At 42.7% G+C, this 17,787-nt stretch overlaps 1 protein-coding gene across 1 annotated transcript in view; it reads left to right on the plus strand.

Moving 5' to 3' along the window:
* The first annotated feature begins 445 nt into the window (after positions 1–445).
* pax5 (paired box 5) overlaps positions 446–17,787 on the plus strand; it is a 41,590-nt gene continuing 24,248 nt past the window's right edge. Inside the window, exons 1-5 of the mRNA XM_061091962.1 lie at positions 446–488; positions 8,449–8,614; positions 12,364–12,561; positions 13,557–13,618; positions 16,840–16,965. Of these exons, the coding sequence (XP_060947945.1) occupies positions 446–488; positions 8,449–8,614; positions 12,364–12,561; positions 13,557–13,618; positions 16,840–16,965 (595 nt within the window). The remainder of the gene's footprint in view (positions 489–8,448; positions 8,615–12,363; positions 12,562–13,556; positions 13,619–16,839; positions 16,966–17,787) is intronic.

Genomic DNA, 17,787 nt, shown 5'->3' on the forward strand with positions numbered 1-17,787 from the left:
TTTTTTTTTAAGCTTGCATGCATATTTTTTTTATTCTTTTTATTTTTGCAGAACTTTTACATTTTCACATGCCTGGACTGGTACAATGAGCTCCGTCGCTGTCTCGTCCCTCCTCCGGTTGTGTGGACACCGGGACCGAGCAGCTGTGGTGTCCCGACCCCAGGAGGAGGGAGCCCGGCACTGATGCGTAGTTTTGACGCCGTCCACCCACAAACCTCCCGTTTTTATTCCGAGATAAAGTCGCCTGTGAGCAGCGTCACCCAGTCCCTCACCTGAAGCTTCATTTTTTTGGCTAATCAATCAAGAAAAGAAAAGTTGAATATCTTTTGAAGGGAGCCGGTCGCCTGCCTCCTCTTTCTCTGCAACGGAGGTCAGGGTCTGCGGGCCGTCCGGTGGTGTTTTAACAGCCCCCCCATCTTACTGGGGCCCTGCAGCCAGTTCAATGATGGAGATTCACTGTAAGCACGACCCGTTTGCGGCAATGCACAGTAAGTTTAAGTGTTTATAATTTCCTCAATCTGCATGTTCCCTGAACTCAACCAGCCCCCTGCCCAGCGACTCTGCTAGTGCGCATTCTGTAGGAATAACAGTGGAGTAGAGCATTTAAAGATGCAACACACGCTCCACACAAAACATTTAAAATAGACTACATCCCTCCTCTAATTGTTAAAGTATTTTTAATTTTTTTAATTCATTTATTTATCTCTATTTAATCTGCAACAGCGTTGAAATATTGCGCCCATTATTTATGCGCATTAAATCATGTTCTTAATATTCGATAATTTAAATAAAGAGGCTGTTATTTATTATAACATATTTTGAGACAGATTAAGTTATGTGGAAGTACTTTGTCGTGCAAATGAACGATCTCTTCTTGCATTTGCACAAAAATATTAATTCATGACTTCATCAGAGATGGATAGTTTTTGCAGTGTTTTAATTCGGGATGAATTCTAAAATAAGAGCCTCAATTACTTTGTGAGTTTTGATCGTATCATTTTCGATTCTTCGTTCCACTTAATGTTCTTAAACGTCTTCTCTCTTGTCTCGTTATTCAATAAATGTGCACGTGTCGAACAGATGTAAATTTGACAGAATTACTTGTAGAGCTGAAGTGATTTTATTTTAAATTGTGAAATGCATTGCAATGCTACCGGACTACATTCTGTGTGATGTGTTGTGTGTTGTCGGTCTGCTGTGTTTTCCTGTTTGAAGGAGAAAGAGGGGCACAGGGGTCAGAGAGAGAGAGAGAGAGAGAGAGAGAGAGAGAGAGAGAGAGAGAGAGAGAGAGAGAGAGAGAGATAGAGAGTGGGGGGGGGGAGAGAGGTTGGGTTAACAAAGCATGACTAAAAGCTGAACTTGATCCACAAACAGCGGCGGTGTTTGTGCACATAACCAGGTTTAGACAGACATATACACATGCACAGGTGCAGGAGCGGAGCTGCCCGGGTCTTATAATAATAACAAGGTGAGACTCTGTTGATCCCCCGCAGGGAAATTCTCCTTTCACTGCCCAGCAGGACTCACACACACACACACACACACACACACACACACACACACACACACACACACACACACACACACACACACACACACACACACACACACACACACACACACACACAGGTCCGGCCTCGCAGCATGTCACCACCGCTGCAGCGTCTTGCTCAAGGGCACTACTTCAGCAGAGCAGGTGCTTGGGGGACGTATGGCAGCACATAGAAATGGATGTGGAGGACACACACACACACACACACACACACACACACACACACACACACACACACACACACACACACACACACACACACACACACACACACACACACACACTTGGTCACTCAGTCGTGACATGGCGGGCCCTGCTTTGTTTTTTCAGTCCACTCTCCCTCCCCAGTTACCATCTCTCTCTCTCTCTCTCTGTCTCTGTCTTAGTTCAGTCAAGTGCAACTATTCTCCATGAATGTTCATATAAATAATGAAAAACAAATTAAGACATTTATTTTCTATTTATTTCCATGAGCACAAACACACTAAACGTTAAAGGATAACCACAAAACAACATGGACCTGTCAATATATCCCCTGATTTAATTTCTGAAATATCACATTTTCGTTATAAAAATCTCCTGCTTGGATTGAATATAGGTCACAAAAATAATATGACTAAATTAATCGATTTCCATGCACTTTCTACAATGTTCTTACTTTATCTGACTTAAAAATGTGTCACAACTGTTTATAATCCCTCCACCAAAAAAGCCACCCAAACGGTCCTGCAGTATTTGAGCAGATTATCCGGTGGCCCGCATGTTTTACTCTTATATATACAGTCCACGGTTTTACTGCAGTTTAGTCTCACCGAAGAATTACAGGTGTTGTGTGACTGACAGAGGTTCCCACGGTGCGTTAACCAGCGGGAGAAGAAGAAGTCAAATAACTGATTCAAAAGCTAGAACGAATCACGTTTCCTCTTATTCTTCTTTTCTTCTCTGTCGCTTCACCAAAGCCAATGATCCGCAGTGCTGACGGTCAGAGCGCAGCTAAAGTTATATATGTCAGAGCCAGGAGACGCTTTAAAACGATTACACCCGAAAAATGTCAAGGGAGAGAGGGGGAGGAGGGAGGGGCAGAGAGGGGGGGGGGCGGGAAAGAGAGATAGAGAGAAAGGGAAAAGGAGAGGAAGAGAGAGAGAGAGGGAGGGAGAGAGAGAGAGAGAGAGGAGAGAGCGAGAGAAAGAGAGAAAGAGAGAGAAATAGAGAGAAAGAGATTGGGATGAGCTGACTGCGAGTGGAAATGTTGACCCATGTTAGTGTTTCTTTATGTGTGCGTGTGTGCGTGAACTCCCCCTAAACCCTGAACGTTAGGTCCGGTTTTTTTGTTGTTTTGTTCATCATTTAAAAGTTGTCCTAACCCCCCCCCCCCTCTCTCTCTCTCTATATATATATATATTTCTTTTCATACATATATATTATTCATATCCTTGGTGAAACACCGTGACTGTTGGGTTTTAACTTTGCTGACTCGGGAGCGTGTTTCATGGTTTCATGGCCTATTAGGACGGACAATAATATAAAGGCTGGCAGTGATGTTTTAAAATCTATAGCAGGTAATTGTGATGATAATGAGCTGAATTTCATAATCACGTATTGTAATGGTAATAGTGATGTTGAATAATAAGGAGAGGCTGCTGTGGCCTTTACTTAGTGCATGGTCCACTCCTGGGTTCGCCTGAGGAGAAGAAAAAAGGAAATAAACTCTGAGAATTACATACAGGCTGGATTACAGAAAAAGAAAAAAAGATTTCCATACAACTTTGTTTCCGGAAAATATGCAAGTAAATATATATAAATTGAGGCAGTTGTCATTGATTCGTTTTGTCCTCAAATAATAATAAATACAAAAAAATAAAATTAATCGTTTATTAACCTGTTTATTTGTTGCACTTCGCCGATAAAATAACAATCATTCCACATTTCAGGATGAACTAACGCTATAGGTCTGAAATCGGCTGCGGGCACATCTCACAGATCTATTCATTGTTTGCTGAAGGAAATGTGCTTCATCTGTATTCCAGCGGCCGAGTTCCCAAACAGGGTTTCAGCCTAAAGTCAATTCTACTTCCCTCTTTTCTTTCTTATTTATTTTACACAGAAAGAGAGAGAAGGAGAAGAGAAAGAAGCGGTGGCGTTTTGTCGCGATTTCTCTTTTTAGCTTTATTTTTGAGTCGTCAGGCCGTGACGAGGCAGATGAGAGATGCGAGACGGAGAGAGAGAGGGAGAGAGAGAGACATAGAGGAATGTAGACAGACAGAGAGCCTAATGGACCTTATTTTCTGGATGGGGGAGCTCCAATATATTCTGCTTTATCTCTGTATTTTTTCCTCCCGGAAACAGTGAATCAATCAAACATTTAAGGAGGTGCTGGGCTCTTAAGTCAGCTCCTATAAAGGCTAAATAAATAAAATACAACAGGGATGCATAATGACCCCTGCTCCTGTGGCTGTCTCTGTCCCTCACTGAGTTCCTTTCTCCAGGATGAAATTGAAGCTGCCGCCTCTGCCAACACTTTGCCTCTCTCTGGAGACTGTATAGTTTCTGCTCTCATAGAAAGACCCCTAAAAGCCAAGATGCCCCCCCTCTCCCTAATTTGGCAAAAATCTTTGTATCTAATTTGCAACGAATCCTCCCAAGCTGGCTGGTGTTCATCGAAATGTGATGAGTTACTGGAGCTCTGTCACTAAAGCTGTGAGGGAACGTCAGTCCTGCATTCTACATGCACGCTGACATATTTCCAAATAATTTATTTTGGGCCTCTGACCACAAGAAATACAATTTCTCTTAAAACGCAAAGTAATTCCAGGTACATTTAAGCATCTCTGTCAAAATGATAGAAAACTGCAACAACTGTTCCTCTCATGACTAATATTACAGCTGCGCCTTGAAAAATGAAAAGTTAAGCCACCTATTCAGAGAATTACAGAGAACGATAAACAAATTTATATAGAATGTTTGCGTTTGTCCCTATCAGTATGTATGGGCTTGGAAAATAAAATTCAAGCACATAATCCCCCATAGTGGTCTATACCCCAAGAATAGTGAGAGCCCGGACGTCTAATGCCAACAGTAAACACACAGATAAGTAAATAAATAGTTATCTGGGGGGTTTTGTGGGTCACAAGTCATTCCTCTCCACCTCTGTACAAAGCAAGGCGTATTTTATGCCCTGGCCCAGATAGGAAGGGTGAAAAGAACCATTTCATTTACTCTTATCTGAGAAAGAGAGAGAGAGGGAGACAGATGGAGAGAGAGAGAGGGAGAGAGGGAGAGTCGTCTCTGCAGATATACCTGTGGAGAGGAGGACGTAGCACAGTAGGCTTCTATAAACGACCCTGCAGAAACTGTGCTTTTTATTCAGGGGAGCAGGCGGCGAAGGTTTCAACAAATAATAATAAAGAGAGGAGGGGAGGAATAATGCCTTTTTACAACCATGCACAGCATTCAAAGCATTCACAGCCAGCGGACAAGTGTGTTAAAGACTTGAATTTGGCCATGTAGGTCAGCATGCTCATTCTTGCTTTGAGGAATATCTGACAATGTGTGTGTGTGTGTGTGTGTATGTGTGTGTGTGTGTGTGTGTGACAGTTATTGCTTTGCATGTCAGTATACCCAGAGGGACATTACGATCATCAGGGTTCTAGCTAAACACAGGAATAAATCACACTAAATCACTGTATTACTCTTTTATTTCTCATTAAACACACACACACACACACACACACACACACACACACACACACACACACACACACACACACACACACACACACACACACACACACACACACACACACACACACACACACACACACACACACACACACACACACACACACACACACACACACACACACACACACACACACTGGTGGTACACATGCTGACCCAGGAGTTAGTAAGTGCTGAACCTGAACCACAGCACCTCCAGTCTATAGCTGGAGATCCTCATTCCATGTTGTTCCCCATCTCTCTGTGTGTTTATAATCATCTATCTAAACTCTTTATCAAAAGTACAGCATTTGTACCGGTACATCAGAGAAACTGTGGATTTCAGCAAAGGTGGAATGGAATAAATCCCAGTATTTGCGGTGACTTGAGGGTCGGAGGACAGAGACAGAGACATTCTGCATAAAATTGTGATTTTCTGATAACTTAAATTGACATTAGTTGCCATAGCTCAGTCTTTATGCACCCATTAGTAGATGCTTCTTACAGATTTCTTACTGAGGTATTTCAGACAGCATGCAAGGAACCCAATTTGTTTCCTGCTTTTGTGTCTCAAATTTTACACACAATCTGTACAGAGATCTGCAGTAACATGACTTGTGGTTTTTCAAGTAGACACATGGCTCACAGTAGAGTGCACGTCTCCATCGAGGCCCAACAGTCACCTTCATTCAATCAAACTGCACCAAATTTCACACACTCATGGATACAAGTTTTTATCAAGATCCATGAATTATTCCATAAAAAATCTTCAAAGATTAAATTATGTTAGAGAAAGTGGGGAAAAATTTCCCCCCTGGATCTCTTCACCACAATGTTATGTGTTCGTCCCTGATCCACACCTCAGTTACCACCAAGTTTTGTGATAAATGCCCTCGTAGTTACTGTGTAATACTCCTGACCTAATAACAAAAAATTGCTGATGAAGATATTACCTTGATGGAAGTGAATATAATCTGTCCAGCTGCTTCACTGTATTGAAACTCAGGTTTTTGTATTTCAAATGAATGATTTTGTGCACTAAAGAACAACTGTGCAGCATACATGTTGTTACATGTGCATTACTGTCCAATAGAAACAGTAAGAGCATAGTCTAATATTAACATTTAGAGTATTACTTCATTCTACCTCATCCACAAAGATTTTGCTGATCGTCAGTGCCACCCTCTTATTAAAGAGACACCAAAAAAACAGACAAATAACGGTTTAAGTGAAGTCAGAGATCAGGTTTCAGGAGTCAAATTGGCTGAATCCCCCTTTCAAATCTAAAATACTGAACTGGAGGTTGAATACTTTTGACACAGCTAACGTAATAATGATGTTTTAACAGTTTGGTTGTTACCGTTCATGCCATTTAGTCTTTGTATCTGGGTTGAGCCCAGTTCACAGGGACCTGTCTGTTTATTGCTGCCTTTTGAAAAGAGCGATTGCTTTTCAAATTGTAATGTCTGCACCAGGCACCTGTATAATGAAGCTTATTCTTATATCCTAGAAGATAACAGGTTGGAAGACAGGGACCAGACACACAGGCTGTTTGGAAATAGCTTTGTTTGATTTCACAGAATTCGACTTTCTGTATTTATTGTTCATGTGTTATGTGTGTGTGTGTTTGTGTTTGTGTGTGTGTGTGTTTGTTGCTGTATTTTATGCTGATGGTGAACGGAAGAGGACAGGGGGACAGGTTCAGGGGACAGCTTTGTGTTTTAGGGGGTATCCCTGCTGGGGTAATGTGTTTAAAATCTATTACCCCCACAGCTAGGATTAGTGTGTGTGTGTGTGTGTGTGTGTGTGTGTGTGTGTGTGTGTGTGTGTGTGTGTGTGTGTGTGTGTGTTTCCCCTAAAGACGTAATCACTATGGTAATACAAAAGCCAGTGGATTATGTGGTGGTGAAATTCTGGTTGATTTATACTCTGCCTTTGGTGAGATACACATATAGAGTGTGTACACATACCGGTTTTGAGAGGGAGACATTTTTGTTTTTATCCCAAAAAGTCTTCGGTCTCTCTTTCTCTCTCAGATGTACTGCATCTTGGTGCGTTAACGTTTTTCACTGTCGCCTTTGTAATGAAAAGTTCCTCATCAACCTCTCCCTGGTGCAGCCCACCTCTTGTCCAGGTCATGTTTGTATAGCTCCTCAACAGAGTAATTAAAAAATAAAATCCCCATAAATCAACGTGCTTTGTTACAGTTTTATTTATTGTCCCTGCTCATTGGTTAAAAAGGGAAGTTTGTCAATCAAGTTAACAGGAAACTAATTTTCTGAGTCTTGTGGCTCAAGTAGGACGACTGCAGGATTTAAACAGGGTATAACATTAATGAAACAACAAGTTATTAAACTATGTGATGATTCAGCTTTTCTGTTGCAGTTCATTCTGGTGCTCATACCATATACTAGTCTTACTCTCTTTCATTCATTTCCTTCAATACTTTCATCCCTTCATCCCTCAGGGGGATTATTAGTGGTATCTTGCAGTAAAGGACCAGAGCAAGGCCGCGGTCAATAATTAATTGAAATCCCTTCATTTACTTAAGATCTTAGTGTATATGCTATGCCCTGGGTGAAAAGGGGCTAAGTTTGTACTTAAGTACTGTCCAACTGGTACTGTATAAAATGCAGAGCAAGACAAATCAGTTGCAGCAAAGAAATCACACTCATCTGACATTATTTGACTCTGCAGAGATACTGCTAGCCGAATAAAAGACGTTGCTTGTCTGTAAAATTTGTATTTAAATTAAATGAACGTTTTCAAAAAAGTGAATTAAAATACTTTCAGTAGTGACTCAAGTGAGCTGAGATACTGATGAGATGTCATCAAATAATCGTAATCATTAGAATCAGCCTAACTTTGATCATTTTGGAAAACGGGAAACATTTATGACTTGATCCGTCTGTCCTTCCAAAAATCAAATTGCCTGAAAGACAAGGTCACTTGGAAGTTGATTAATAAGTTGTCTCCTTTACTTTCATGGGCCTTGACACTTTGCATGTTACCCCAGTAGCTAAAGCCACAGTTGCTCGGTGCTGCACGTGGTCGCTCACATTTGAGTTTATCTACCTCCGCAAACTAATTTATATTTTGTAAATTATTTCCCCCTCTAACTCATCTTTGAACTCATTCGTGAACTTGATTCCTTTAAAACTTTTCTCTCGTCTCTACAGGGCATGGTGGCGTGAACCAGCTCGGAGGTGTGTTCGTAAACGGCAGGCCCCTCCCCGACGTCGTGCGACAGCGAATAGTGGAGCTCGCCCACCAAGGGGTTCGGCCCTGCGACATCTCACGCCAGCTACGAGTCAGCCACGGATGTGTCAGCAAGATACTGGGCAGGTAACAAGCAAAAGGAGAACCCTGAATGAGGACATGGAGATGAGGTGACCCGACACGTCACAGCTCAGACAGTTGCTGTGACCCCCGTCCTTCATGTCAAATATCTGAAGTGTGAGGCAGGGCAGCTTTCAAACATCTGCACCACACATTTGCAACTCTGCACATCTGGCTCGTCTTTGAGTCCTTCAACTCAACATGTGTCAAACTGAGGCTCCCGCGACATGACACTCATTCATTTAGTGTCAATCCCGTCATTGATTCAATCCCCTCAACATGCACGAGCTGCACCTCCCGGACCGGTCTGCCCTCGTTTCCCCTCACCTCTTATTTCTCTCTCTCTCTGTTCTCTGCTCTACATTTCCCCCCTTTTCACCTTTCTCTCCGCTCTCTCTCTCTCTGTATCCTGTATTTCTCGTCCTCACCCCCCCTTTTCTCCCTCTCTCTGTCCGTCTCTGCCCTTTCAAAGCTAAATTCAAGAGCAAATCCCTGCTCGTTCCGTCCCCCACAGAAGAAAGGGGCACAAAAGGGAAAAGATTCATCACTTTTTGGAATTAGCATCAAAATGAAAGTGGCACCATATTTCTGCACACCAGGCCCCCCTTAAAAAAAGGACAGGGAGATGGAGAATGGGAGAAAGACAAGAACAAGGAACACAATCAAAAAAAGGGAAAAGGCGTGTTAAAGAAGAAGAGTGCAGGAAAAAAGGAAAAAAAAGGAAAGAATGAGAGACAGAGACCATTTGTGGGGACGGAGGGGAAGGATTAGCTACAGCGACCCTCAGCTATATCAAAAAATGTGTAGCTCATTGTTCTACCTCTCTTCTCTTTCTCTCCCTCTCTTTCTGTCGTTCTCTCTCTACCTCTCTCTCTCTCTCCCCCGTCCTGGCCGTTCAACTCACTGAAGCGTTACCGTGAGGGGGGAGTAGAGGGGATCGAGGGATGGAAGGAAGGAGGGAGGGTTGTTTTATCCTCTCCTCTCTGTCTCTCTGGTGCCAGCAGAACAAAAACACCAACTCTACCACCCTGTGTGTGTGTGTGCATGCATGTGTGTGTGTGTGTGTGTGTGTGTGCATGTATTGGCTCATCGTCTTGCGGATATCAATAACCATGCTCGTTTATTCACCAATGATTCAGCTGTGAATAATTTAAATAGTTTTCCATTTGAAAATAGATTGTTTTTTCCTTTAGCTGTGTTTACACTCCAGCTGTGAATCGTCAAAATGTGCAACACACCCACATAGTGCAGCGTGCACACACACCCACACTTAAAAGAAAGACAAGGAAACGCACATTTACAGGAACACACATCTTCACGGAGGGGATTACTCTACCATACAGCACGGAGAGAGAGAGGGGGGGGGGGGAAGAGAGAGAGTGCAGCAGGTTTAAGACTGACTGACAGCTTGCATCCACACACAGCATCCCCCCTTTTCTGCAAGCTGAGTAGCGCATTTGCTGTCCTCCCAACCCCTGCCCCCATGCCCCTTCTGCATGCAAATACATTCATGAAATAGCCATGGTGGACGCAAAACGCCTGAATCCGTGAGTGCGTGTGTTTGCTTTAGTGTGTATGTGTGTGTTTGTGTGTTTGTGTATCTATGCCACCCTCCTCTTACCTCGGTGTCACAAAGCGAAATTGCCAAAGAAAGCAACAATCATGCACAGGTCGAATCAGGTGTATTTACCTTTATGTTTATTCATATCAGCGACACAGTAACTGTATCTGCAGCAGGTTGTCATGGCTCCAACGTTACAACTAGTAATGCTGGTCATATAAGACCTTTAGGTGAGTCCCACTGAGACCAGAGACCCAGTTTATGAGGGAGACCTGGTCAACAGCAGCATAGAACTGTGTAGATATAACAAAATCAATCAGGCAAAATCAATCAATCAATCAAATTTATTTGTAAAACTCATATTCACAGATCTACTTAACCACGACCAGGGTGAGGAAAACCCCTTTTAACTAGGAGTAAAAAATACAGAAATCTCAGAGAGTTGCAAGTGAGGGGAGTGCAATAGATGTAACATGTAACAGAGCCCATAAACAAAATGACAATATTTACAACATTCTTGAGAAAAGACAGTGTCTAGCATTAATGGACCAAGAAGATTCCATTCTCCATTGACTCAATGTAGCTTTCCTTTACATCTCTGTCCAAGCATGATTTCTTTTAAAGTATATCTTAATACAAAATCCATACACCTGTAAACTTTGTGGTTCCTCCTCCTGGCCGTGAAGTGATTCCTTGTAGTGGTTGACAAACCATCCTCTATCCAGCGCAAAACCACAGTGATGCTCAGTTGAACCAAATATGAGGCTTCAACAGACTGAGTTAGAAAAATCGAGCGAGTATCTTCTAAAGTTTTAGTCTTTAGTGTGAAATCCCCTTTTTACTGTGACCCACAGTCTTTTTCCTCGCTGAGCTCCAGTGGAGAGACATAGAATTTCATACTAAAAAGACTGTGACTGTAACCTCTCTGCTGCATTTGTTTGGCTTTACTGTAGTTGAGTATATTTCTGAACAAGGGGTGTTTAACATCCCAGTGAGTATTTCATTTTTTTAAAGACGGATGTAAATAAATGTGAATCTTTTAAGAGACAGAGAGCAGGTGAATCATCTTTTACAAGATCAAGTGTGAGTAGAGGAGGAGGGGGGCGAGGGTTTTGAATTTAAGCCAGAATGAGGCTCTGAACGAAGTGGAAAGGTCATCGCTCCACCTCGAAAGCCAGGAGGGAAAACATTTGAGACCGAGTGGAACCATGTCCAAATCACCACCGGCAGGAGGGGAACGAAAGGGCCAGTAAAACAATAGAAAGGTGTTTTTTCCTTTAAATGTGCCAACTCTTTGTCCAACGTGACATCAGCAATGAAGAGAAGCTGATTATTTCAGAGCGTCGATGCCGTCGCTGAAGTCCTGATGAGATTTTAGCAGGTGTGTTTCTCAGTATAAGAAGTAAAGATGATCAAATGACAGAAATTTGCCTCGGGTCCTTATTTTGAAAGGGTAAAGCTGAGTGACATTCTAGACAATGCTTATTGTCTTTGTAAACTGTTCTTATCAAACAATCAAAACCAACAATTACAATCAGGAACTTTCTTCATACCCAAAGTTTAATGTAGTTTAATCCTCTGAGCTCCATCGATGTCCAAAAACAGTTAGAAGCCCATAGGTGACGGCTGAGGGACGACTTCCTTCCTCACAGTGAACATGGGCTATTTAATAATAATTCATCCGTCCTGCGGTAGAGCTCTAACTGTGGATTGAAACCAATCCCCTTCTCATGTTTAATAGATGTTAAAACAACACTGTACAGTTTTGATTTTTTAAAGGAAATTATTATTATGTCGTTTTTTATCTACACCAATCAGGGTTTTTTTCCTTCAGGGTAGCGTTGACAGTTTTTGGATTTTTATTGATAAAGGATTTCGATTACTTTTGCTTAATCATCTGCATCAGTAAGTGCTGTTGATACTAGAGCATCAATGTGTGATCAACTGATCAGGACACTTTAAATGAATGTTTCAACTTCAACCTGATACAACTGCTGAGCTTTATCAATCGTCAATAGTGTTGTTGCATTCTGGGACTATTAATATCACATTTGACTATTAAGATAATATTTAAATCAGCCTGTGGGACTGGAAGCAATCCCAAATAAAAATGACAGAAGCACTTCAAGTATCACTGCAACCTACTTGGCTCCCTGTGACCAACGCTGACCGTCTTCCGTGCTTTGATTGGCAGGTACTATGAGACGGGCAGTATCCGCCCCGGGGTGATCGGGGGATCCAAACCAAAGGTTGCTACACCCAAAGTGGTCGACAAGATCGCCGATTACAAACGCCAAAACCCCACCATGTTTGCCTGGGAGATCCGGGACAGGCTCCTGGCCGAGAGAGTGTGCGACAACGACAGCGTCCCCAGCGTCAGCTCCATCAACAGGTATGAGGGTCTGCGTAATCTGTGGGTGTGTGTGTGTGTGTGTGTGATTGTGTATGTGTGTGTGTGTTGTGTGTGTGTGTGTGTGTTTTGAATTTAGAGCAACAGGTACAGGGTGTAAGTAGAGCATGAGGAACAGAATCCTGTCTAAGTGTGTGTGTGTGTGTGTGTGTGTGTGTGTGTGTGTGTGTGTGTGTGTGTGTGTGTGTTTGTGTGTGTGTGTGTGTGTGTATGTTGGTGTGTGTGTCTGCCAGTGGAAAAGAGAATAGCAAAGAGGCCCCAGTCTCCATATGTATGAAGTGGCTGCAGCTCAGTGGTTCAACACGATGGTACAATGACAACCCTTTCCCCTGAGCACAGAGGCAGAGAGAGAGGGAGGGATGGTGAAATAAGAGAGAGAAGGAGTGAGCGAAAGAGGGGCGGACAAAAGGGAGGGAAGGTGTGTGGGAGCAAGGAGAGAAATAGACACAGAAAGAAAGGGAAGAAAGGGGACGGGAGGAAAGGAAGAGAAGGAGAGGAAAAGGGGGGAGGAAGGGAAAAGAAAGGGAAGGAAAGAGGAAAAAAGGGCTTGCATGAGCAGCCAAGCAGGAAGTGTGAGGCCCCTCTGCCATGTCAGCCTGCCTCAGCCACTTCACACACACACACACACACACACACACACACACACACACACACACAAAAACACACACACACACACACACACACACGCACACACACACACACACACACACACACACACACACACACACACACACACACACAAACACACACACACACACACACACACAAACAGTTTTGCGCTCCCACGATGGTCATGTTCTCTCTGTCACTCAGAATCCTCTCTCTCTCTCTCTCTCTCTCTCTCTCTCTCTCTCTCTCTCTCTCTCTCTCTCTCTCTCTCTCTCTCTCTCTCTCTCTCTCTCTCTCTCTCTCTCTCTCTCTCTCTCTCTCACACACACAAACACACACACACTAATATCTCCTCTCTCCTCCTGCAGGATCATTCGGACTAAGGTTCAGCAGCCGGGCCAGCCGGGCTCAGTGTCTTCTCACAGTTTAGGTAGGTCACTGCAATAAAATCCTGTTTCCAACTGTCAGAGCAAATTGTACCGAGCCGACGTGGTGTGAGCGTCTCAGGAGTGGAGTGCGTGTGCTCCACTGTATTTTGGAGACGCATTGAAATTCTGCACCTGAGCTCTCAGCAGAAAGCCTGCGTGGACACTGTGTGAGACGTCATGTGCCACAAAGTTCAGTGTTTGAATCCTCAAATCATCCAAATTATAGTCTGTTGATGAAAGAAGTAGGTTTTTGGTCAGACCAGAAACAGGAGGAGTTTTCCCCCGCCAGTGTTGCACTTCAACTGGGCTCTGTGTGACAAAACCCTTCAACCTTGTTGTCGTCTGTACAGTGGAGAGGTGACATGCAACTGAGGCGTCCTGCCACACTCAGGGGACACGTCACATGGTCACAGCGTTGTAAACCTGTACACAACCAAGGACACCTCAGAAGCTCCAAATTCTACATAATAACAGTGCCCGAATAAAAATTATGAATTTAGTAATTCATGTTTCAGAGGGCTGTTCTCCTCAAGCTTCAAACTGACAACGGTGCTGTGTGTCCAGATGGGTTTTCTAACTTGTTAAGGAGCAATAATGCTGCCAAAGAAAGAAACCTTATTCCGAGCAACAATAATAAACATGAAGGCTGCTGTTCAAGTCAGAGCATCGAAGCACGTCATCATAAAGATAACTTTTATATCACCCAAAAACTAAATGTTACAGCGTCACGATAATGGATCCACAAACCTCCTTCAAAGATCTAAAACAAAGTAATGCTCACTAAATTAATCTTATAAGAGATCATGATGTTCAGAACAAAGCTGGATTATGAAGCTTGCAGATTCTTCTGTGCTATGCATCAGTTTGCTTTGGTTTGAACTTTTGAATGTAACAACCAAATCAACTCATCAACTGCAACTGCCTTGAATTTGAGTTCAACCAGGAGCCCACAGGTACTGTAACCCTTAGTTGGTAATTTCAGCCATGTTTTTGTTTTCCCAACACAAAGTAGATTAAGGTAGTTTAAGTAAATAAACAACAATGGCAGTAACGTGTGTGATTCTCCCTAGAGAGTGATTGAAATCCATAGCCGTGATCATAAAGTGGCAATCTACACAATTAGTGTCACAATAATAATAATAACAGTACTATTTTCAAATACGATTTCAAAAAATCAAAAGAAGAAGAGGATCATTATAGTTATTTTTATTTAGTTTTTTTTAAATGAACCCCCCAAAAAATACTAGCAATAATAGCTGTTTTGACTATATGACTACAGACTACTTTTTATTCAATGAATACCTCAGAGTAAATAAATAGGAGCCTCTCTCTCTCCCTCGCTCCCTCCCTCACTTTGTCCTGCAGTGGATTGTGTTCCGGTGTCTCTCATATCTTCATAATCGCACATTGTCTATTAATCTAAATTAATTTCACACACACTGCTCCCTGACTCCTGCCTTTGACACACATTTAGCAGACACACACACGTAAACCCTCACACATTCACACCTACACCCGCTGAGAATACACACACACAGACACACACAGACACACACGCTTTCGCACTCACGCACACTTACAGATTACACAGATAAATGGGTCCCACTCCCAGGCGGAAAATTGAACATTTGGATTTGCAGAATAAAAGCGTTACGTTGTGATAAAAAAAAAAAAAAAAGACTGAAAAGAAAGAGAAAGGAAAATCAGATAATTGAAGTGCTAAATCAAGTGATGGGAAAAGGAGGGATATGCATTCATTATACTCTCCCTGTCGTTAGTGAAGGAGTACCGGCTGGAAGGAACCTTGATCCTCTGGTTTGTTGTCGTTTCTCTTTTTTAATTTCCCCTTTTCGGTCTTGTCTTTCTGTGTTTGGGGGGTCTGCTGGGAGAGAGGATTAGGATGTCTGTCTCCACACCTTTCTGTCCCTCCGGGGATACCATACTGTCACTCAGCCCCACGTCCGCTTACAGGGGCACAGATAAGGGACCAAGGAGGAGGGAGCGACTGTATGTTTCAGTGTGTGTGTGTGTGTGAGTGTCAAGAGGTTGCAGGCTGTGTGTGTGTGTGTGTGTGTGTGTGTGTCACTGAAGCGGTGACAAGTATGTCGCTGTGTCGCCCAGCAAGGAACTTGTCTCCTTCAGGGGGGAGATTAGAGAGAGAGACAACGTGGAGCAAAACACAGACAGACCTCTCTCCTATGTGGATTCTTTTTTTTTCTACCTTCAATTGAGTCCGTAAAGCCCGGCAAAGTTTTAGAGGATTAAAGTGCTATGTTGAGTTTATGGAGAGAATAAACAGGTTATGGGATTTATAGTGTGTGTGTGTGTGTGTGTGTGTTTTTTTTGTTTGTTCTCTACAGTATCTGTGGTCCTGAATGCGTCACAAGTAAGATATGCATGTCAGGACGTTGATGTTGGTGGGGAATGGTTCAGACATTTTCAGAAATAACTTTGGACATAAGAGTTTATAGATTATTTTTTTAGATTTATTTTTATCCAGGCTTAATTGTCATGCAACATCTCACATGCAAAAATCTTCTACACATCTTGTGTTGGTGAATAGTAACTTTTACCAGTGTTCCAGCTCATATGTCATCATATGTGTGGCAGTATCCTATATGAAAACTCTTTATCTCTCAATATTACATCAACTGCGTTTTTTAAATAGTGCATAACATTAGAATACAATAGTGTTCATATAAAGACCTTTTTATTTATGCATGAATTCAACACAGGAATAAACAAGTCAATTTATAGTGCAGAGTTTAACCAGAATATCACACTAAGCAAAATCTGATGCAGTTTAGTCGAAAGTCCAATTATTTGCTGAGATTCTCTTGATTCGCTCAGCTTACCCACCACTGCAGGTCATTAAATGACTTTGAAAGGATTTCATGTTTTATTGAGACAAAAGAATCAATAAGTGGAACATGGCAGCAGAGATCATTCAGGCTTCAGCACTAATCCGGTCAGCGGCTGTCAGATCTTCAGGTGGATCTTTAAGTATTTATGAATGTCTGTGACGGATCTGAAAACAAACAAATGGCTTTCAGTAGAAAACACATTTTTATGTATCTGTGAATCTTCTCCGACATCCAGGAGTCATACAAAGTCATACAGGCAACTGGACCTGCTTGTGTTTCTGGAAAATCTTCTGTGTCTTCATTGTAAAATCTCAGTGCCCCATTTAAACTGTTTCTGTTGTCTTGGGGTCCGTCTGCAGGGACGTCGGTGGGGGCCACACAGGTCTCAGGAGTGACCAGCGACTCGGCCGGCTCCTCCTACTCCATCAGTGGAATTCTGGGTATCAGTTCAGCCGCTGATGTGGGCAAGAGGAAGAGGGACGAAGGTGAGCACGAAAATGTTTCTGTATATTCTTGCCAATGATTGGATTTTTCAGTGTAAATTATATTTGAAAATATGCTTTAATTCCTATGTGCACAAATATAATTAGACAACACACATTATTTTCTGATAGACAGCCTCTGAGCGCATCCTCTCCATACCAGCATGGAAAGAGTTCCATGACAGATGTGTGTTTGTGCGTGTGTGTGTGTGTGTGTGTGTGTGCATGTGTGTGTGTGTGCATGTGTGTGTGTGTTATGTTCTAAGCCAAACATCTTCATTCAGGAATCCCTATTTATTAACTAACAGAGCTTCACAGGAGAACTCCCAGAGAAGTTTTATGCATGCACTATTGATCATATACGCTGTCACACTGGATCAATGTTATATGCATGTTAATAGAGGTTTGTGTTCATGAATGTGTGTGAGTGTGTACGTGAGGGGGCTTTCACCACCAAGGTGTGAGCACGTTTGTGTGAGTGGGTGTGTGTGTGTGTGTGGCCGTGTCAGTGGCATTAAAAAGCCATCACACAGACAGTCTCCTGCGGTAAATGAGACAGGACCAGATGTCGGAGCGAGGGGGGGTGACAGAACGCCACCAGGGGCTATTTCCCGCTCTCTTTCACACACTCTCACACAAATATATACACACTCACATACACACACACTTACATGCACACATTTATACACACAGATACAGTATGGGGTCCTTTTCCCACTGCTGATGAATTTCCAAAACACGTCAGCAGGTTCCAGGATGAATCCCAGGTGCACCTCGAGCGCTCTGATATGCTCAGATACAGCCCACTTAGCCGTCAACTCTGAC

This window comes from Limanda limanda, chromosome 2 (assembly GCF_963576545.1).
Source record: "Limanda limanda chromosome 2, fLimLim1.1, whole genome shotgun sequence".
NCBI classification, from domain to species: Eukaryota; Metazoa; Chordata; class Actinopteri; order Pleuronectiformes; family Pleuronectidae; genus Limanda; species Limanda limanda.